We start from the raw sequence: 24,012 nt of genomic DNA, 5'->3' as shown, positions 1-24,012 counted from the left end.
AGATCAATAAGGTCATCTAATCCAACCATCAACTGCTGCATGTGACCTCAGCATCTTTCTTGCAGTGAGGGGCCCAAAACTGAACACAGTGCTCAAGTTGCGATCACATCAGTGCTGTGTACAGAGGGACACAGTACTTGCTATACTGTCATCTCATTCCTATATGATGTGCTTGAAATCTGCTTCCACACTACTAATTCTGTGTTTTGGTTCATTTCTGCTTCACTTTGTCCTGGATGAGATGGTTGCTGTGAGTGGTGTGTAAGGGTCAAGCCCTCTAAGGTTGGACCATAGCATTGTCCAGATTCAGCTGTGGAGGAGCAGAGTCTGGCTAATTGAGCTTTTCATGTCTACAAAAGAAGCCTGCATGCCTATAGGTACAGATTTAAATCAAAAATATTTCTGATGTTATAATTGGCCACCTCTGCATTTGTAATTAGAAGCTAAACATTAAAAAGGAAATCTTATGTTATGAGAAGATTTATTTGGTAACATTCTCCTCTCTGTATATGGAATTTGAGGGATATTCTTGAACGAACGTACTATTCTTCAACTAATATCCAGAGCAATCATTGTAATTTAATTATTCTACCTTGCTAACTACTTAGAACTTTAATCAGGAATTCACATTTGATGTTGTCATTGCAGTACTATATGTCCTCATTCTTATTGATGCTAGTAAAAATTTCACAACATATACATGATTTGTGAGTAGTTGGTGCCTGAACAAGGTTTCATTAAAAAAAAAAAAAAAATAATAAATAAAATCCAACTTTTCATAAAAATCTTGTGATACTTATTATATATTATCAGTGCATCATTTGGTTGACAACTTCTAACTTTGAAAATATGATATTTGTAAAGTCAATCAGTAAAAATCATTCTGGAAAAAAAAAATAAAAAAAAATCCCCAATAACATTACTACTTAACACTCCCAATCTGGTTTCTCATTATGAGGTTTTACAGCCCCTTCTCAGATTATCAGCTTTTGAGCCTGTAGACCCCTTTCAAATATTTTTGATAAACATCTCAAAAACATTAAGATCTGGAATATTTGAAAGCTTGGCAACAGGGAAGAGTAAAAAAAAAAAAAAAAAGTAAATGACAAATTCATGCTTGTTAATGATCCTACTGATGGGAAAGCTTGCAGCTGCAGGGTCAGGCAGCACAAACAGTCTGCTTGTACTGCCAGCTGGTCAAAAATGATTGATAATTTATCCATGGTATTTTGTAGGCAGAAAGGAGAATAGGAATGCTTGAGTGAGGAAGCAGGGAACAAAGAATGGTTCTAGATGCATTTGCAGATCTGACAAGAGCTGCAGGTCTTAGACTACTGCATAACAAGAAGGAAAACCAACCAAAATTGCAGGGAATAAAATGCCAGTTTTTTAGTTCTACTGTTCACAGGACAACCTCATGACTAAAACACTGCACGTTTTGAGTTGTAATGTAACAAATACTGAGTATCAGATAATTTTCACATCTGGTGAATACAAATTATTGCTTTATTTTTCTTTCAGACTGTGTGATTTTGGTTAAGCTTTATAACACTGAATGAAGTTTTCCTTGAAAAGTGACATAAACCCTGATGTGCAGATATTTCACTTGTTACGACCTAGCTATAATACATATAAGCTATGGTGCCAAATTTTTATGCAGTAATTGATTTCGTGGCAGAATTGTTTTTATAAACACTTACATGGCAGAGGTTTTCTGCATATCTTTGCTTGTTTTCCTTTTAAAAACGTGTGTTATTTCTATGCAAATTCCTGGTATTTCAATAATTTTGTTAAGAGCTGACATATGCTTAGTGTTGTGCCTACCAAGAAGAATAACACTCAAGTATAAACTGCCTTGTCAGCAGCTTTTGAAACACTTTTGTAGATGTTTCAAAATGTTTTGTTTCATTTCAAAGTTCATTAATCTGACACATTTAAAATATACACGCATTAAAAACTCTGCATTCTGAGCTTTCATTAAAATGATTATATTGCAGAGAAGGTGGTTTTGTCAGATCCCTCTATTTCCTTCAAATTCACTGTTATGGAGACAACATTTATTAAAGTTAGATTCCAAATTTATTTGCTCAATCAAAAACAAATAAATGTTTAGAACAAAATGCACAGTAAGAGGAAGATCTGATCCAGCTTTCTTTTGATTCCTTAAAAATGAAATCTAAGATATTACTTCTAGGGGATTAAGTGGGAGTGGTTTTCTTTTGCATTAGCAAGTGTACATATAGATTTCATAATACTCAAATAACAATCCATCAGAGCATCATAACAGTTTCAGTAGTACAGGTAGGAACATTTTCATACTGCCTAGAGCAGAATAGCTGGACAATTATGAAAATACTTGTGACTTATTTCTGTGACAGAAACACAGACATTCAGCAAATAATATACATTGCAATTAGCATTTCTATTAACTAACTTTGTTATTTTCACACACAAACTCATTCATGATGGAATTCCATTTGTTTCAGTAGTTAGTTATGTAGGGAATGAGAAGAAAGAGAAGGCAACAGTTTGTAAAGGAAAAACAGATGAAGGAAATTGTGTTTAATATAAGAACCTTCAGAGAAAAAAGGATGACTTCCATACCTTCGAAATGCAAATACTCTCTTAATCTCCCTGCCCAAATAACAAATGAAACGGAGGTGAAAGAATACTATTCTCATCCAGATCATTAATTTTCTTGGTCTGAGAGCACCAGGGCATGATTTGAATTCAATATAAAGACATGCGAAGTGACTAAAAGTGGGAAAAAAATGCTTGGAATCTGCCTCCTTCAAATGCATTTTTCATCACTCCATGCGACACTGAGGACTCATACCACAACACTTCAGAGATAAGTCTAATACTATAGACCAAGTCATAGAAACACAGAGTATCCTAAATTGGAAGGAGCCCATAGGATCATCAAGTCCAACTCCTGGCTCCACTCAGGACCACCAAAAATGTAAACCCTTTATTTGAAAGCATTGTCCAAACACTTTTTAACTCTTGCAGGCTTAGTACTGTTACTGTACTACTGCCCCGGAGAGCCTGTTCAGTGTCTCATTACCCTCTCAGAGAATAATGTACCATTTGATTGCATATAGTATACTGACTTCAAATTCACTGATTCAAATTTCTTTTTCTTTAGGCAGACAAGATTATGAAGCTTGGCTAAACCAGTAGGAAAATCTCAGAAAGACATAGGCTTTACCTATTTATTAGGGCCACCATCTTCCACATATTAGTCTCATTGTTAGACTATTCATCTAGGGTGCATCTAGGCCTCTTTACTGCAATGAATATTGAAACATCAGGACATTCAGGGAAATACCTAGCATGTGTCCTGAATGAGACTATTTTGTGCTCCTCTTCCAAAAGCTAAGCTACTTTGTAGCAAAGCATTACATATCATGGAGAACAGACAGGATAAGCTGCCCAAGACCTGTAGTTGACCTACCCCTGCAGGGAAAAAAATAGAAGATCTGGAATTATCTCCCTGGTACATGTATGCTTTTTAGAAGTGACATTGACTTGATAATTAAACATGACAAATGAATTTCACTGTCTTCATAAGATACCCAACCTGCCTACATAGCCACTGCAGACAGAAAATTCAGTTTCCTTTTGTCTATCTAAACAGGCATCTACTTCTCTGGATAGCAAAGATGGGCACATTTGCTCATGTCCTTGGCTCAGATACACAGTGCCTAATGATGAATTCAATTCAAAATTCTCAATTCTCAGAAAGAAATCTGACCATATAATTGGTGTCCTATTCCAAGCCTCAGATAGAGACAAATCCAAGGCACAGATGGATTTGAAATTGAGGGGGAATGTAAAAAAACAACAAGAATGGATTCTACAGGTACACTGGTAAGAAAATACAGGCTGAGTAGAGTGTACTTTTCTGATAAATGGGAAGGGAGAACTGCTTCAGCAGATGTGGAAAGGCTTCCTACATCTCTCTCCCTATAACTCTAGGGAGGGTCTAAGGCAGCATCTCCCTCCTACTGTAAGAACACAGCAAGTTCAAGACCACCCTCTGAAATTAAATGTGTACTAGTCTGGATGACATATATCTCAGTGTCCTAAAGGAATTGGTTGATATGTGGTTGTCAAGCAACACTCCATCATATTTGAAGTCCACAGTGACTGGAAAAAGGGAAACATCACTCCCATTTTTGTGCCAGGGAAGATATATTAAGGCACATACAAGATGAGAAGGTGATCCAAGACAGTCAGCATGGCTTCATCAAGGGAAGATATTGCCTGACTAATCTAGTGGCCTTCTATGATGCATGGACAACTTCAGTAGACAAAGAGAGACTGATGTTAACTACCTGGACTTGTGCAAGGTCTTTGATATGCTCCTCGCCATGCTCTTATCTCTAAATTGGAAAAATATTATTTTGAAAGCCGTACTATCCAATGAATAAGGATTTGGTTGGATGGTCATAGATAGAGGGTCATAGTCAATGCCTCTATGTCCAGATGAAAGGCAGTAATCAGTAGTGCCGTCCAGGCACATCTAGAAGAACTAAATGACCTTTAAGGTCATTTCCAACTGAAGTTGTTCTATGCTTCTGTGATTCTATGATTTGTCCTGTCTTGTGGTCAAAATGAGAAATTCTCTCAACTGGCTAGTAATTTCTTTCCCATGCTAGAATTGCACATTAGACTTCTAAACGATTTTTGAGACATAAGATATTCCTCTTTCACCCAAAGCAGCTCTGCACAGTTCTCATCTACAGTAATTCCTTCTGTGCTGATCTGAGGTAGTACAATCCCTGGATATCACCTAGGTTACTTTCAGTCATATGACTCACTTCACATATACGACAAGAAGTTACCTCAGAAGTATGTAAAATTTCATATTTCATTTAAGTATACCTGTGATTAGACAACATAAACATCACAAATCAATCTCATCCTACTTGTCCACACATCTTTCAAATGGGTGATTGAGCTCCTTTGTTGGCTATGTGAAGGGAAAAGAGTTCAGTAGACTGCCTTTACTACCTTAAATATAAGAACTAAATAACATTTTTTTGTATTTATATATTTTTTACATTTTTTATATTTCCATGTCACAGAGTGCATAGTTAAAACAATTTTGTTGTTTTAAAAATTATAAAAAATGTTCTGTAAGAGAAAATATACATCAAGAGATTCTCAGTACTTCATGAGAAACAGAAAGGAAAATGTAGAAAGGAAAAAGACATGAATACAAAAGCCCTCAAGGATGCTGGTCTATGTAGAGATTTACTGACACTCACTTTATTTTGAAACAATCTGTTGGCCATTTTAATATTGTTAATGATTTCAAGGCCATAATAAGGGAGTTTGTTCTGCTGTAAGGAAACATCTTCCACATCACTGTGTGTACTGTTTTCTGTAATTTCACAAAGATATCCTCAACTTACTGCAGAATGACTTGACTGTTCTCATTTGTCACTGCTGCATGTCCAAATTTATTGTGACTGTGGATTTATTCTACTAAAGGCTTAAATCTAGCTACAAGATGGTTAACACTGATGTAATACTGAAATAAATCCCACACCTATCAATACACTTTCAGTCACATAAAAGCATCTGAAACACTACTCCACAGCACAATTCAATAACAAGCTTCTGTAACCAGTGTGCTGTCTGGCTGAACAAACAACAAATCTCTTTGAGAAAAATTATATCTCATGGATTACCCACAGCAGTGTGAGAGTATCACAACTCTTCCCCTCATATGCTTTGTGCATTATCTTACTGAGACTTTTATAAAGATGTTAAAATATAATAATGCTTGAACTGGGAAAGACCTGTCTTATTAGCTAATGTATTTCATATCCTATCAGTAAAAAACACTTTTGAAGACTTTGATCTAGTTAGCTTCAACAGTTTGGAGTTTTGGTTTGGACAAAATATCCCACGGCTTAAAAGACCGAAATGTTTGTTTGTTTGTTTGTTTTCTAAATCTTTCTCTATCCATACTTTTGTCTCCACAGGCCAGTTTATATGATTCCTCTCCCTCTATGATTTAATGGTGTTGAATTAGTCACAGATTGTTACTGGCTTCATTTCTGGCTCCCTCTTTAGCTCAACAAATGTAATGTTTTACATAATTCTACATAGACAAGTCTACATTAGTTTGATTATTCTTTTATGATTTTCCTGTATGTATCTACATGTCTACAGAAGCTATTATCAGCTACATTTTAGCGCAGGGGTTTTTATGCTACCTGACAAATCTAATGAGATCTTTCTTAAATTCCATTTAAGTTTTAGTTTAGTCGTATTTTAGTTTCCACTGGAAGTATCTACATTAAAATTAAATAATAATAATAATATAAAAAATATTAAACAAAAAAAATCTAGGAGTGGAGACAAAACATGATGCTAAGGTTCATAAACATCTGGATATAAGTTTGCAATACTCAGAAATACCTTGGTTTGAGAAGAAAGGACATCGAGCTCAAACAGTATCTAAGAAGACTGTATCAGCACCTAATTTAAGCCTGAGTTCCAGTAACTCCTAATCTGCTACCAATGTTCAGACCATACATAAGTCACTAGGAAAGCTCTGAACTCATCAAAAAAAAGTAACCAGGGGAGATGTGTCCCTCTCTTACTGGCTTACACGGTGAATCAAAACAGCAGTATGATAATTAGTCAGTGCTTTCTTCTCCTCCAAAAGAACTGTCTTACTAGGTCAAATAGTCAAATTTCTTTTTACTAAGTTTCTGTCTGGACACATAAGTCTTGAATGGCTTCCTGCTCAAATTTCCTAAAGAAGGACTGCAAAGAAACTTCATCTGGAATATGCTCCTGTCCTGTGTGTATGTGGGATTTACACATAATTTGCTTGCTTTCTAAGCAATGGACTGTTAGTGGAAATGTACCAAGTATGCATGTTAGAGTATAAAAGGCTTGCTTAGAAGAACGAGTAGAATATATATGGGATTACACAGCATTATGATCATGATCATTGCAGCAATAAAGAAATCTTCCTGGCACAAGAACCCTGTGTTGTGTTGCAGACTTGTGACATGCAACAACCTCTAGATATGCAATGGCAATATCTTATCTTGCTTCCTTGGTCTCTGCTAAGTAGGTACAGATCTCAGACCTAAAGGAAACACCATACTGGGCCTACATGATTCCCTATGTAAGTGCATCACCTCCTTAAATTTGAGCTGAATCACAGTAACTGGGGCTTTAGTTTTTATTCACATTACGTCTTCAAAATTTACAACTCACCCTGCAGATCTCAGCCTTCTTAGTTACTCACAGAGATTAAATACTTAATTTTCGCTGATGACATTGTGCTGCCCCTCAACACTCCCTATATTTTTATGACTCCTTGGTTCTTTGCAAGTTTTTTTCTGCTGTATTTTCACATGTCTAGCTAGGTCTCAGTTATGTTCCTACAAGAGTCTCTCACTTGCAACATCTTCATACTTTTCTAGCTAACAAAACTCTTCCTGTAAGGAAATATTCTTAACTCTTACATGAAATCCATCTTTCTTTACAGTACCTAAAGATGTCCAAAATCTATTAGTAGAATTAAATATTTCTTCAGAAATCATCCTGTCAACACATTATTCAGAGATGTACTGCATCCCAATTTTTAACTGTGATGTGTGTGTTTATACATGCTTCAATGTAAATGGGGAATGGGGAATAGTAGTAGAGAGGCTGTCTTTAAAATCCTCACTTCAGTACAGTAAAGCGTTCTTTACAGTATACAACATGGGCTTTCAAGCATCTTTCTCCCTCAGATAGTGTACATAAGTGTATTTCATATAAGGGATGTATTTCATGTGTGTTGCATCTTATAGGCAGATCTAGAATTCTTTGTTAATTGTGAATGGATAAGGATAACAACATCAGTGGAAAAAATAAATATCTAGATGTCCTGCAGCCGTTTTTGATAGCCCAATAGACACTGGAGCTCTGTAAATAAAGAAAGACATGCCCCAGAGCTTTTGGGCCATGGTAACTCAAACTTTTCTGCCTCTGGGTTATTCTGGGTAATCTGTTCTGTATCTGCATTAATCTGCAGGACTGTCTTTGGGAGCTGACATCGCTGAAAATTCACCTGGTAAAAACTGATTACTTTTTGTGCATTCCAGCCATTTTCACAAGCACTTACTGCTTGCTCAAATAGAGAGGTCAGGCATGTACAAGCCAGAATGGGATGGGAGGATGATACAAGTGCAATCTGGAATTGGATTACTTCATTCTACCATGAATCTGTACTGTAATATGAAAGACAAAGGTCCTATTTCCCTACATTTTGCTTTTGATTTTACTGACCATCTTCACTGCCTGGTTTGATTTGGATCAAGCATCAGATAATCTTGCTCACTTCCAATTCTGGTCTCAGGTATTTAATGAGACTCTAATGAAAGCATGAAAAGCTGACAACCTGGAGCTCTCACATTATAATGACTCTGTGAGCTGCACTGCCTTCCTGTGTACCCTAGCATGCTCATATATGCATGAGAACAAAAGGAACAGGTGAGAACAAGATCTTACAGACAGGAGTTAATAAGACTGAAAAACATACAAGGCTATCTTTCCCCCAGTGTGAAGAAACTTATATGTGCAGACATACTGCTACTAAGGACTGGAGCTCTGTTCCAGATGCTTAATGAAAATAGTGCAGGGGAATACAGAAAAACAGAAATGTCTGTTATGTGCTGCCTTCCACAGATTTTCAATAACACTTGAGGGCTTAACATCTTTTATGCTTTTGAAACCATTCTTAATAAAATCAAATTAGACCTTTCACAAATCTCTCACCTCCTGGGCCACCTGACCTAGATCAATACCCTCCTGTTAACAGCTATTATGTGCTGTTCGCAGGTCCTCCATCAGTTTCTTGTTGAAATGGCATTTTTCTATGTGACAGGACTATCCGAATTAATTTTCAAGTACAATTTTAGGAAATAATGTGTCAAATTATTGAAAGCCCTATGCTATCACATCTATTTAATTTTCTGTATTCACTCTTTTGTTCAGTTCAAAAATTCAGGCTTGTTTTGCGTGATTTAACAGAAATTTTTGCAAATATTTAAAAAAAAAATGTTCAGAAATGGATAAGCATTTTAAACTGCTTCATATTCTAAAACTTGCACTATTAACATTCGCACTATAAGAAATGGGTGTGTAATATTTTTAACATAACATAAGTTTCTGATGCCAATGGAACATACCAATTTCCGAGCTTCATAGTATTACATTACATTCCCATTATAAACACAATCTAAGCCATATACTCAAGTTCTGTACTGAATTGTTTACAGATTTCTTCCCCACTTACACTTACAAAAAATCTGTTTTTTTTCTTCCACACATGTCATGTACCCTCTTGCCATCTTCAGTTAACTTCTTACCGTGTGTTGTTCTACTTAAAGTGAATCATGAAACTGTAAAAACAAACTTGAGGACTGTTTCCTCAAATAGTTTCTCCCTGCAATCACTTATCAAATGAAAATTGATTTGCTCATATACAAATAAAAAAAATCAGAACATTAAGAAAAATGTCAGTTTATCATGAAGCATAATTTAACCATTATCTTCATATAATTTTATAATTATTGTATAATGATCATAGAATCATTAAGATTGGAGAAGACCTCTAAGACTGTCTAGTCCAACTGGCCATCTGCCACCAATATTGGCCCCTAAAGCATGAACCTAATCATGATGCATTGCAAAGTTAAGGGACATTAAAATAATTTCAAGAAGTTTTTTCTTTGTTTGCTAATTTTTTAAATCAAGACCCAGGTAGAAATTTAGGTACTCATTGAAATACAATTTTTAAAGCTTTGCATATACATTAACACTTCAGATGTCTAGAATTTTGTGCAGACATCTTCAGTTTGTAGCCCACAGACCTGCAGGAACAACTCACACTGTAGCAACCCCCTGCCTTGAACCATGATGGTGGTAGCTCTTCTTGCCGAACAGCCCAGCCCTTCAGTACTGACCGAACACTTGTATGTTAGTAAGCCCATCTGGGCTGAAGCCAGGGTACAGGTTGCAGTGTAGTGCCAGCTCAAATTATGGAAAATAAGTTTATGGATTTTTTTAAGTTTATGGAATTTGAGAACAACTTTCAAGACTGCCAACAAAAAAAATGATTTTTTTTTATTTGTGACTCTATTTTCAGTTAACATAAATACACTACATGCAAATTTTCAAATGGAATAAATAGTGTTGCAGTCAACAATTTGATCAAGTCTCTACCAGACTTTTGTAAGCCCTCCTTTACAATAGAGAAATATCCCTCACTTCACAGTCACATCTTATTCCTGTCATTGCTTTTGGCAGTATGTATGTCTGTGAACAACTGCTTTCAAAGATGAAGCACAGGAAGAATAAAATTTCATCAAAAATCTCTGACAAACACCTGGAGAGCTTACTACATGTTACAACCACCACCACCAAACCAGACTGATTTATTAGTTTAACAAAAACAAAGTCAAATATCCCACTAGTTTTATGGTTTCGTTGCCTTGTTAAATGTTTCAATTAAAAAAATTATATATGTTTTATCACCTATACCCTGAAAGTAATGCCTTCTATTTTATGATGTCAGTCCTCAATGTCAGAGGCAGATGTTTGTGGTATGGCCATAGAGTGGTTGCCAACAACTAGATCAAGTGGTCCAGACTATCTTTGAACACCTGTAGGGGTGGGGCATTAACAACTTCTCTGTGCAATCTGTTCCAGTGCCTCACCATACTTGTAAAATATTTGCTCCTAACATTTAAGTAATTTGCCCCTCTTTTTGTTTCAAGACATTTCCCTGTTGTCCTATCACTATGTGGGCATATAAAAAGTCAGTCCTCTTCCTGTTTATAAGCTCACCTCAAGTATCTAAAAGCTGCAATGAGGTCACCCCAGAGCTTTCTCTTCTCTAGACTGAATTAGCCCAACTCCCACAGCTTTTCTTCCTAAGAGTGGTGCTGCAGTCCCTTGATCATGATTATGGTCCTTCTCTCAACCTGCTCCAATAGCTCCAAATCTTTCTTGTTTTGGGTACCCCAGACCTGCATGCAGTACTCCAGATGGGTCTCAGAAGGGCAAAGTAGAGGATGACAGACACCTCCCTCACCCTGCTGGCCACCACTCACCTAATGCAGCCCAGTTGACTTTCCAGGCTGCAAGAGCACATGGCTGCTTCACATCCAGCTTTTTTTTTTTTTTTTCCCATCCATCGTTTTTGGGGCTAGATTCGATGATCTCTGGAGGTCCCTTCCCACCCCTATATTTCTTGGATTCTGTGATTTTCTTCCACCAGAAACTCAAAGTCCTTCCCTGCATGGTCGCTTTCAATGTGTTTTCTCCCAGTCCGTATACATATCTGGGATTGCTCTGACCCAGGTGCAACACCTTGCACTTTGTCTTGTTGAACCACAGTAGATTCTTGTGTGCCTACTTTTCAAGCCTGTCCATGTCCCTCTGGATGGCATCCTTTCTGTTATATCATCTGTACCACTCAACTTTGTGGCATTTGTAAACTTGCTGAGGGTGCACTTGATCCCACTGTCCATGTTGTTGATAAAGATGCAGAAGAACACTGGTCCCAAGGGTCCCCTATGGGATAAAGCTTTTGACTCGTCTCTACCTGGACAGGCAGCCACTGACCACAAATTTCTGGCTGTGACCATTCAACCAACTCTTTACCCATCAAACAGTCCACCCTTAAGATACATATCTCTCTAATTCAGAAATAAAGATATGGTGTGGGACCATGTCAGTGGACTTGCACAAGACCAAGTAGACATCAATTGGTCTTTGTCCACCAAAGTTATCACTCCACTGTAGGAGGCCACTGTGTTGTTCTTGGTGAAGCCATCCTGAGTGTCTTGGATCATGTCCTCTTCTCACATGTGCCTTAACATAGCTTCTAAGGAACATCTTTTCCATGATTTTCCTAGGCACAGATGTGAGGCTCACGAGTCTGTAGTATTACTGGGAATTCCTTGATTGCTTTCTTAAAAATAGGAGAAATATCTTCCTTTTTCTCTTTCACAGAGGACTTTGTCTGACAGTCATGATTTCTCAGACACGCTGGAGAGTGCCTTGGCAATCAATTCACCCAGTTCCTTCAGTACCATGGGATGCATATTATCTGACACCATAGACTTGCACACATTCAGTCTTATCAGGAGGTCTTGGACTTGCTTTGCAGTTACAGTGGGAGGGAATTTTGCTCCCTAGACTGTTGCCTAAAGGTTTAGGAAGCCTGACTATCAGTGAAGACTGAGGCAAGGAACTCACAGAGTACCTCAGCCTTCTCTATGTCTTTTGAAGCCACTTCTCCCTTCTTATTTATCAGAAGGGGTTACACTTTCTTTGGTCTTTTTCTTACCAGTGTACTAGTAGAATCTTTTCTTGTTATTATTCTCAGACCTTGTCAAGTTTAGTTTCATCTGTGCCTTGGCTTTCCTGATCCCACCTCTACATGTTCAGATGGCATCCTCATATTCTTCTCAGGACACACATTCTGGTTAGATGCATCCCGTCCAATGTCGACATGTTCAGTCTCTCAAAAGTCCAAAATCATAATACCCCAAACCCTGAGAATGACACCAGCCACACAGCCATTCATTTAACTGATCCATTCTCCCATTAGCTCCTTCTTGATGTCTTCAATGCAGGCCCTAAGCTGTCAGCAAACCACTCTAAAGAGATTATCCAGGCAGCAACTGACTGCCTTAGTGCTCCCCACTGACTAAGACAGTGCCCTTTTTTGGTAGCACTGGTTCTGACTTTTGCCCTTGTTTGGGCAGATTTACTGTGGCTGTCCCTTTTCAGGTCTGAACTGTTATCCAGACCTTTTTCTCTTTATATCCCCAGAGCTTCATATCTGTTGCTTATGGGAATTTCAGGGTCAAGGAGGAGGGTCCTCTTTCTGCTCCAAGGGGAGCATACAGTCTCCTTGTGTGTTTTTGTCATCTGTCTATCTCCTCAGCGCTGGAAGCTTGTTTACCTTCTTCCTCTTTCAGGGACTTCAGACAGGGCTTTTGGTCTGCCTGTGTCACTGCACAATATCATGAATCAGTCTCTCTTCCACTGATTACTAGATAATTCTGCTCCTAATGATTTCCTCTTGCAACATGGCCACATGTTCAAAAAGTTCATTAAACTGGATGCACATGCACACATGACACCCTCTCTTCCCCCAGATCCTCAGAGGACTTCCTGATTCTGACCTTACAAGATCCCTTCCAACTCGATTTTATGATTCTATGATTTCTGCACAACTGAAAAAAAGACAACAGAGAAGACATTGCTACTCACTAAGGTGCATGTATATGGACTTTGAAGATAGGACATGTGTACTCCTGGTGTCATAGGCTAAATTTAGCCCAAGATTCCAATTCCCCAACAGTCTTGGACATGAATGATAGAAAATTCTGGATCATTACTTCCTAAAAACTTTCATTGGTCTGGGATGAAAGGATAAAACAGCTTACTGAAAAATGACCACTCTAATGTTGGCCTTTATTTAGTGCTCCTGCTTACAATTAGAACAGTGTGAGAACTTGGTAGATGACCTCCTGACAAGTGGGTCTAATGCATCATTTCATAAGTCGACCATCAAGGGGAAAGAAAGGAGCATAATTTGGCACAGCATGCTTGCATCATCCCACTGCTATAATTTCAGCGCTGTCTGAAATCTTATTTTGGTGGGTCTTATGTTCTGGAATGACACAGACTTACAACTGGTGAGATGTCAACAAACTCCCAAAAACAGCTTAACCAAATACAATCAGCTGAGCTGTGGAGATGTGAAATGCACATTTAGAAACACTCAGAGCTGGAATGTGAGTGAAGCTAAGTACAGTAAAGCCAGAGTTATATGAGTATCTAATAAGAACATGAATATCACTAGTAAGGACATAAATAACAGTACTTTCATTTTTAAGAATCTCTGAATTTCTAAAGCTCTTAAAATATTAATTCAGATATCCAAATTCACTAAGATAGATAGCTAAGGACTGTTAATCTTATTTTTACTGCTGGGTAAACTGAGGCAGAGAGGTTCAGTGACTTACCCAAGGCCACAGAGGAAGTCACTGTCAGAGCCGGGATTAGAGCTCAGGAGTTTCTGGCTCCCAGTCCCAAGCTCAGACCACTAGACCATGGCCTCAGGACATTTCCAGCTGGTCTTCAGTCTAAAAAAAAGTAAATTCTCAAGTATGTTACAAGTATGTAACATATATATTTATTTACTTAGAATGTAATGGTATGAACTAGAACAGGTTGTTCATAAGTCAATGATGAAAAGAAAACCAGTATTCACTGATTTATTGTTATCATACATCTGTGTATGATCAGGCTTTACAAAAAATAATAAAAAAAAAAATTAAAAAAAATCTTGATTAAGTTGTAGCCAATAAGAACCGCTGTCGTATTTCTCAGAATAAAGAACAAATTGCTTTTCCAACCCAGCCAGCATGTCATTTATATTAATGACGAGGAATGCTAAGTTGCTCTGTGTGTAAGTAAACTCTATTAAGAAAGTCACGTCCCTTGGTGAAACTAGATCCTTAGTAAATTTTACTAGCTAAGCACTGAGCTCCATGTCAGAGTAATTACACCTTTTATCCACTGTGAGCTCTCTCTTCGCTTCTTCATACTCTTTAATTTCCCACTTCAGCTAATTTAGCAGTACAATCGCAAAGGTTTTAAAAGGTTAGCTACTGAGGAATTGGCGCATGAATGTTCTGTTAAACTCCATGCATTGAAATCACATCATGTAGAAGAAGGAATTAATTAAGTAACAATTAGGTAGTGATGGATCATTGACAACATATATACACTTTGCTGCTAAAATTAATCTCCCCTGTAAAGCTGATACATTCTGAATCTTCTCATTTATACACTGGTAAGATTTCTTTTCTTTTTTTTTTTTTTTCTTTAACTTGACCTATAAAATGGATAAGCTTCTCAACATCATCTGAAAAAATACATTAATTATCACATCTTTCATGGTACTATTGATTGTACATACTATTTTAAAATATAATGTACGTTCTTTAAAAATAAAGAAGAAGGAAGGAGGGAAGGAGGGAAAGGAAGGAAGGAAGGAAGGAAGGAAGGAAGGAAGGAAGGAAGGAAGGAAGGAAGGAAGGAAGGAAGGAAGGAAGGAAGGAAGGAAGGAAGGAAGGAAGGAAGGAAGGAAGGAAGGAAGGAAGGAAGGAAGGAAGGAAGGAAGGAAGGAAGGAAGGAAGGAAGGAAGGAAGGAAGGAAGGAAGGAAGGAAGGAAGGAAGGAAGGAAGGAAGGAAGGAAGGAAGGAAGGAAGGAAGGAAGGAAGGAAGGAAGGAAGGAAGGAAGGAAGGAAGGAAGGAAGGAAGGAAGGAAGGAAGGAAGGAAGGAAGGAAGGAAGGAAGGAAGGAAGGAAGGAAGGAAGGAAGGAAGGAAGGAAGGAAGGAAGGAAGGAAGGAAGGAAGGAAGGAAGGAAGGAAGGAAGGAAGGAAGGAAGGAAGGAAGGAAGGAAGGAAGGAAGGAAGGAAGGAAGGAAGGAAGGAAGGAAGGAAGGAAGGAAGGAAGGAAGGAAGGAAGGAAGGAAGGAAGGAAGGAAGGAAGGAAGGAAGAGACATTGAAATAGTGAGAATAGCAAAAGGGGAAAAATTTTTTAAGGTAGAGGGTATTAAAGTGACCATAAGGACATTTTTTCACATTAAACTATTTAGTATGTTGAAAGTGCTAACAATTCTGTAGTATCCGCAGTTAGCCCAGACAATCCTCGATTCTAAAAGCCTCTTAGCAGATGAAAAATCCTTAGTTCATTCACACCTCATAGATAGGATGACAGGGCAGAAGTGACATCCAGATCCATTTAGAGTATACTTTGATTCTCCTTTGCCTTGCACCTTGTGTAGTCATTTATAGATGTGCAAAGTGAGCACAAAATGGGTATAAGACACTCCTACCCATGTGAGGAGAGAATTCTGATTTTGCTGCATTATTTCCAGAAGTAATTACAAAAAGACTACAGAATTTTGGCACAAACATAAACTAGCAGTTTAAAGAATCTGCGTTCATGCTTTGGAGAAAAAAACTATATCTTATCCTGTTTGCTTGGTAAATTCATAGGAAAAAAATGTTAAACGTTAAATATAACTCAAGAAAATGAAAACATCCATGTTTTGGTAAAAATCATATTGAACTAGAAGTCCTAGATTATAGTCTCAAATATGGTAATCATGCCCTAGACAGAATCTTCACCAGTTCTATAATTTCACATGCTTTTTTTAAACCCAGTTATTCAAAGTTAAACTTACACACAACTATCTGTAAGCAAAACAGCTGGTATTACCACAACAGCTGGTCTCAGTCCATCAGAGTTCAATACTGTTCTGGCATCAGCACAATAGCAAATGATTGTCCTCAGCATTTACCAGAGATCTGTCTGCAATATGATCTACCACCACCATGACAATGTAAGACCTAGTGCCAAACATCTTCATGATACCGATAAATATATTTAGAAAAGGTCTGCAAATATTAGATTAACAAATGTGAGTTAACAAAACAATTAGTTGGGATATAATTAAGGATATAATGTGGCTAAAACTGAAAATATGGTTAAGAATTGTTTCTACTAAACAATACAAATAATGTACAACAATTCATTTAAACATGTTTGGACATGAACTTCCCCATACTTCCTGGTGACCATTTTTCTGTCCCTTCTCTGCACACTGTTAATCTTCCCCATTATAATTAGAGGCTAACGTGGGACTGGTAACTGAGATGTGTATTCTAATCAAAACCAGAAAATACTTGACTGCTTCAGTAGCTTTCGACCTGGGAGTACTGCTAGGAAAAAAAAACAAAAAAACAAAACAAACCAACCAACCAACCAACCAACCAACCAAACCAACAAAAAAAACCCATCAAAAATAAAAAAAAAAAACAAAAACAAAAACAACAACAACAAAAAAAAAAAAACCAAAAAAACCAAGGTCTCACAATGTTTCTGCTAGAAAATTTCTTTATAATCACAGTCAAGTACTTCAAAAAGTTATCCTAAGACACAGTTACACAGTTTCCATGCCTGGCTACCATTTTCCAGAGCTTTCCATAACCTTCAATGAAGTGTCTAGAGAACAAATGAACATTTGTTAAAATGTAAGTTTATTAATACTGCATTATGGCTTGCAGTTTCATGGTTTTGCTGTTGGTTGGCTTTACTTTCCTTCCCATTCGAGATTCAGAGCTTCTTTTAACATTCTGAGAGCTAGTCTGCTGTGACTGAAAAATACTGTGTGTTTGTTGTGTGTCTGCATGTGTGATACCAACTGTTGAAGGCTGCTCAATGTTAGATGAGGGCTTATGCTCAGAGTTGTTCTACAGTTGGCTTTCTGGCAGAATCTTTCCTCACCAATGACAACAATGCCTCCGTGTGGGGGAGAATCTGCTTAATAATATTATACTTGCCTCGGCCATAATTTAACTGAGATGGGGCATGATTATAATTTCATTTATGTTAATCAAAATCATGAGTCATTCAATTCATGTCAATAGCATTTAAGAGCTATATAGACAAGTAAGAGCTAAGAATCAAGCTTCTGATGTTAAATCTGAAAGGTTATCTGAATCACTTTATTAAAGATAGATACTGAAGGATAGATCCTCAGCTTACTTTGCATTATTCAGCCATTTCATTAGCATGAAACATCAAATAAAGAACTATAATGACAGCTGATAATGTGTCATGGTACATAGATTTTCCGCTTACCTCGAGTACAGAAAACACCCCTGCATTAACAAGATTTAAGATAATACTTTTGGTCTGACAAAGTCTGCCATTAATGTTTAAAACATTTACTCTTTTTCTTTTCTTTTTCTTTCTCTCTCTTTTTATTTTTTTTTAATGTAACTTGAATTAAAAAATATATTTAGGCAAAAATATTTAAGATCTCAGAGTGAGTTTTGTAGCCCTGTCCATAATGAAAATTCTGTATTGCAAAAATAAGAGCATCAAAGCAGTAACCACAATTTTCTTTTTGCATATAACTCTTCATTCCTTCTATAAAAGGCAAAAAAAAAAAAACAAAAGAAAAAAAAAAAAAAAACAACCCTGATATTCTAAAGTTATAAGAGAGTTTCTACTGTTGACTGTCTCCTGTTCAGACAGAGAAATTTTGCAGGGGTTGATAGGCATTAATTTAGTCCACACTAATAAGTACTTGTAACACAAAACATTCTTGAAATTGTTCTTATTTAAATTACACTCAAGCTCCAAGTAAATCTAAAAAAACATTTATAGGGAAAAAGTCATTTCATGAAGTCTAGCTAGTTATTGCAATGCTTCTCTATTATATTTATCAAGATTTTTTCCATTTCTGTAGTTGGAGAATTATTGGCATTTGAGAACATTTTGTTGAAATATTTCATATATTACAAACTCTAGAAACTATCACTGTCATATACACTATCAGGTTCACTGCTTATGCCCTAAAACACCAAATCAGACATATGAAGATTCTATCAACAAACTATGACCAAAAGGAAGGTTAAAGTTTTTTTTTGTTTTTTTTTTTTTTTTTGTTGTTGTTGTTGGTGGTCTTTTTTTACTAGATTTTCTAGGCTGCCCAGTTACTGCCTCAATGAAAACTAAAGATCTGTTTGTGCAAAGGTGCTGCTCTGCTGGAACATGTGTTCAGTTTTATATCCTATACTTCTTCAGCATAAGAAAATTTTCATGCAGTGAAAAAATAAGACACCATTTTCAGCCTGAGTACATGTTAGTAAACCACTGATCCCTTATAAGGAAACCTTGACATAATTTCCATTCTTAGGGGCATTCTACATTTTTTCCAGCCTATGCATTTCAGTAAGAACATTTGGAACCATAGCTTAATTATAAAGCAACAGACTTTACAAATCCATTCTGAAAAGCAATTAGGAATCCCACTCTCTGTTTTTCAATAAAACACAGTGAAAAAGATACTGAATATAGAAAAGAGTAGTGATTTACCGTGGTTGTCTTTATCCGGCCTCCTGGTTGTGTACAGGTCCAGCCTGATTTATTGATTAGCAAATCACAGCCTTCACCTTCTAAACATGGCAGCATTTCACACCACTGTTTTGTTTTGATAATTCGTGCTGAACGGAAAAAAAACAAAACAAAAACAAAAACAAAAACAAAAAAACAATAAGAAAGGTTAGCAGAAGAGTTTACATTTCACTTATTTCTAAGCATTTTCTCATTAGAATTGTCTATTTTCATCACGCACCTATAGGTTGTGATATAAACAGCCTTAGGCAACTTACAGAATTTTTTACAACATCTGCTGCTCCAGTAAATTTTGTAATAAAAATAGAACTTCAACAACAAATAAAAAGACAGCCCTGTCATACATAAAAAGAACATAAAAGTTAGCTAACTTCAAATTCCATGCTATTTACAATGAATGAAACATTATGGATGCTAAAAACTGGAGCCTTATTATTTTAACTAGTCATTACAATAGCCTAAAAATGACCTATGACCAAGATCCATTGTGTTAGGCTGTAAATAATCTTATCCTGAATAGCTTACATAGTAAACAGACATGAGTAACAGTGGAGAGAGAAAATATGTAATAGGTAAAGAAGTTAACATAATGATAGTAATTGGGAAATCCTTGTGATATTTGCAAGAGTAGGCATAGGAACAAGAAACATAAGCAGGACATCATGAATAGCTGAGGTTGTTTTGTTTGCTTAGCCCAGAGAAGAGACGGCTGAGAGGAGGTCTCATGGAGGCCTACAGCTCTGCACAGGGAGTGGAGGGGCAGCACTGAGCTCTGCTCTCTGGTGACAGTGATAGAACCCAAAGAAATGGCATGGAGTTATGTCAGGGGAGGATTTGTCTGGGAATTAGGAATAAGTTCTTCACCAGAGGGCAGTGGGCATGGGATCGGCTCCCCAGGGAAGTAAGTAAGTGGTTATTGCACTAAGCCTTCTGGAGTTCAAGGAGTGTTTGGACAACACTCTTAGATGTTGGGTGTGAATCTTGGTTCTACGTGGAGCTAGGAGTTGGACTCAGTGATCCTTGTGGGTCTTTTTCAAGGTATCCTCTAATTCTACAACTAGCATTGAAGGAAGAACATATTAGGAAATCATGAAGGAAGGAGACAATAAGCCTGCAACAAAAACCCCATTGCCCTATTGGTAACAAGGTAACATTACCCTTGTGGTAACAAGGGAAAGGAAATTTAGTCAGAAAGTTGAAGGTCCCGAACTACTTGAAATGTGTTGTATTACATGCTTTGGAGCTTCTCTTAATGCTTAGTCTCCCCTGTAAGCTGTTTCCTCACGACTTCCTCAAGGTTGTGTAGCAAAACAGCATTAGAGGAGATGCAGACTAGCTATACAGATTGTTATTTTTTATTTTTTCCTACAAGTTAGGGAGAAAAAAGATAGGTTAATTCCTATAAATATATTTCTGGGTTATAATAATACTTATTTTGAGTTCACCACTTTAGTAGTTGGGTTCATTCTAGTGGAACACTAAGCAATAGGACTAAGATCAGATATTTAATAGTTCTTTCATTTTCTATGTAGGAAAAAATAGTAGACTGGAGAGCTAAAATTATAGAATGACTTAGGTTGGAAGAGACATTAATAATCATCTAGTTCCAACCCCCCTACCATCATCAGGGTTGCTACCCACAAGCTGAGGTTGCCCAGGGCCCCATCCAACATGGATATGAATGCCTCAAGGGACAGGGCACCCACAGCTTCTCTAGCAAGACTGTTCCAGTGCCTCACCATCCACTGAGTAGAAATTCCCTCCTAATATCTCATCTAATTCTCCTTTCTTTTAATTTAAAATCATTCCCCATAGTCCTATCAATATTTGACCCTTCCTGTCTGGAACTACTTAAGAACACATTCCCAGTGCCACTAGAAAATGGCAAGAAATACAACTGTAATTTAAAGTTTTTCAATAAAATCCTTTTGAATACTTTGACATGAAACATCTTGTGTCCTCAGTCCTAGTACAATTGTTGGTGGTTTCCAGCAATATAACAAACATTTCCTTCAGTGGAAGTACAATCTGAAATTCATAACAAGATTTCATCACTAAAAACCACCATAGCTCCCTAATGTCTACAAAGAACATCCTTTCCTCATTCTTTCCTCATTATGTGATATATCTAGTTATATATCACTGGAGGAATGATTTGCCCCAAAATTTCATAAATACTTTTTCTTTTTTTTTTTTTTCTTTTTTTTTTTTCTTTTTTTTTTTTTTTTTTCCCATTAAACGTTCATAACACCATAACACATGAAATAATGAAATTCAGATTTCACTTGGGGTGCATAGGTAGTGCTGTATTGAGAACTGGACTGCTTCAGTTTTCCAGGCAAACATCTTTTATCTAACTCATAACAGCCTCATCCTTCCTGAGTAAAGGCATGTATTCAGTTGCAGACTTAGACTTAAAAAACAAACAAACAAACAAACACAAACAAACAAACAAAAAACCAACAGAAAAACCTTAGTAAAATGTGAACAACAAACATCATCCATTTGCATTTATATGTTTTGCAAATCACATTTTGAAATGGCTATTGAAATTTGCCTCAACAATATGAAGTTTAAGATTGAACAGTCAATTAAACTCAAAAATACATATATTAGATTGCCAGTATTATCTCATGTATGAGGTTTTCCTGGAAACATAATTTGAAATAACCTTCAAAAATATATTTATTTTCCGTATGGATTACTCTTAGTGTTTTCATGGTAGCTATCTCAGAAAGCAGGTATCTGTAATATCACAAACACCTGAGCTTTTGCTCTGGGTATTGGCTATACCCACACAAATTTAGAACATACCAAGAGAATTTTACAGAATTTCTGTCTTATCTGTATTGACTAGCTCATGCATACAAAAGCAAAAGTTTTCTCCTTTTTTTCAGGAAAAATTACTCAGCTTGTATGTTAAAATGCACCTTAGCTCTGCAAATTTTGCACCTCATAAATCTACAACTTTTCAAGCCGATTCCTTTTTTTTTTTTTTTTTTCCCCTTCTAAAATCTATGTAGATTCCTCTACACAGTTTAACTCAGTTAATGGATGCCTTCTCCTTTAACATAATCAATTTTGGACAGATTATTCTGTACACACTGTATTCCCACTGTAACATGTTTTGTTTTCTGGGCCACCTTCCAGTAAGCAGCTGGACACCCTCACACTTGTGTGTAAGTTGAAGTTTATACAAGCATATTGTTCTCTTAAGCATGTACAACTACATCAGAGGCCATATCTATATCTGTGGGGATATGTCTATTTTTGTATATTTTTTTGTTTTTCCTTTTCAGTTTGCCCATTACAGCAGAATATCACAATGAAGCTATACATAAGTAGCAAAAGATACAACCATTTTATCAGCACAATATCCAGAACTTCTACTAGTAATTTAAAATGAGTTACACTTATCAAAGCAAAGGAATACAATGTATTTCCTCAGGCAGCATAGTTCGAATTTTCCTTCCTATATTCACCAGGGGTGAAATTCAGACCTCTGAATCTGTAGATAGACAGCAAAAAGCCTATCAGATTTCAAATCTCTTCTGAGCTCCATTATAAAGAATTACGTGGTACTTAAATGGTACATAAGCTTTGTGTAGACTTCCTGCAAATAACTGAATTTCACCTCAAGAATCTGATCTGACGCTTCTTTGCATCCCCTAAGATAGGCCATGCCCCTTCACTTAGCTGAAGTTAATGGGAACTGACAATGCTCAGCACATGATGGAATTGCTTTCCTGGGTAATGCCATCTGAACAGGAGAACAAACAGCGACAAACCAACAGCTTCTCTCTCATACAAACAAGTCTGAGGTGTACTGGGCAGGCAGAGGTGATACTAACATGATGCCCAACTACCCACTGAAATGTTCTTAATGTTAAATAACTTCCCAATGGATTTGTTTTTGGCTTTGTTTTTTTTTTTTTTTTTTTTTTTTTTTTTTGAGTATATTCATGATCATATTTAAGAATATTTAACTATGAAATGATCCAGAACACCATTTATTTCTGCTAAGTGTCACAATTAGAAATTCGTGTCTAAGCCTTTCACGTGGTTCAAATTATATGCATACCCTTCTGTAGAGAAACAGCTTTATTTTCTGTACTTTCGAATATTAATTTTACATTCAGATAGTTACCAGTTGATGCATCTCTAGTCAGTCTCAGAACTGAAAATCATGACATTTTGTGATAATAGAAAGAGAGATAAATCAGCAGCACTAAATATAAAAACTTACAACCATGTAAAGTATGTTAGATCAACACAGTCAGGTAGATTGTAATTATTACTTATAATTTTTTTCCCAAATGTTGGAGGGTAAACATAGAAGTAAAATAAAAAATAAAATAAAAATAAAAATAATTTTAAAAGTACATAGCTGTTACACCAAATAAGAATTTTGGTTAAAACAGCACTTGGATACTAAGAATATTAGTTTAGAATACACCATGCTTCTATGCATGTAAAGCGGTGTGTGCAATAAATGTTTACAAATCACAATGAAAATCATTGTAGAAAAACCTGAAGAAAGTCTGTCAGTTCCAGCTGTCTGAAGTAACAAACGGAAAATTATTTGTGGTGAAGAGCAAGCCCAGATGGAATACAGCTTTTGAACTTACTTCTTAACTAAGGGCTTAGAGCACTTACACTTCTCACAAAATGATGCCCTTCTCCACATTATTTTTTTTTCTCAATGATAACTTATAGTACTTAATGCAGGATATAAAGTATGCATTAAGACAAAAATAATTACTTTTTGATCTTCATACTTTACTTCACTGTTGTTATTCTGGAAATCTGAAGAAAGTTCATCAGCATAGCCGATTCCCAAAGTTCAAGAATGTTTTTGGCTTCATCAGTTCAGACACAATTATATAAACAAATTTATCCTAGTGAACCTTTTCCCCTTTCAACTGAACAAGATCTACATCTTACCTTGTTGATCACCTCCAGCTGATCC

The 24,012-nt window shown here is 36.5% G+C and overlaps 1 protein-coding gene across 18 annotated transcripts in view; it reads right to left on the bottom strand.

Moving 5' to 3' along the window:
• The window catches only part of TAFA5 (TAFA chemokine like family member 5), a 487,828-nt gene that overhangs the window by 141,798 nt on the left and 322,018 nt on the right, over positions 1-24,012 (bottom strand). For 14 of the 18 annotated variants that reach the window (XR_004306158.2, XR_014934265.1, XR_014934328.1 and 11 more), the window contains one exon: positions 19,005-19,132. Coding sequence is in view for 11 of the 18 variants with exons in the window: in XM_085514839.1 (XP_085370965.1) it covers positions 19,005-19,132 (128 nt within the window). In the remaining 7 variants the exon portion in view is untranslated. Of the gene's footprint in view, positions 1-14,069; positions 14,190-19,004; positions 19,133-24,012 lie in introns of all 18 variants that reach the window. The other 4 variants (XR_004306155.2, XR_004306157.2, XR_014934297.1 and 1 more) reach the window with 1 other exon arrangement.

The sequence above is a fragment of the Coturnix japonica genome, chromosome 1 (assembly GCF_054131305.1).
Source record: "Coturnix japonica strain WE chromosome 1, WE-NBRP24, whole genome shotgun sequence".
Classification (NCBI taxonomy): Eukaryota; Metazoa; Chordata; class Aves; order Galliformes; family Phasianidae; genus Coturnix; species Coturnix japonica.
Note: the sequence above shows the minus strand (reverse complement) of the source record. Positions and strands in the feature narration are given on the sequence as shown.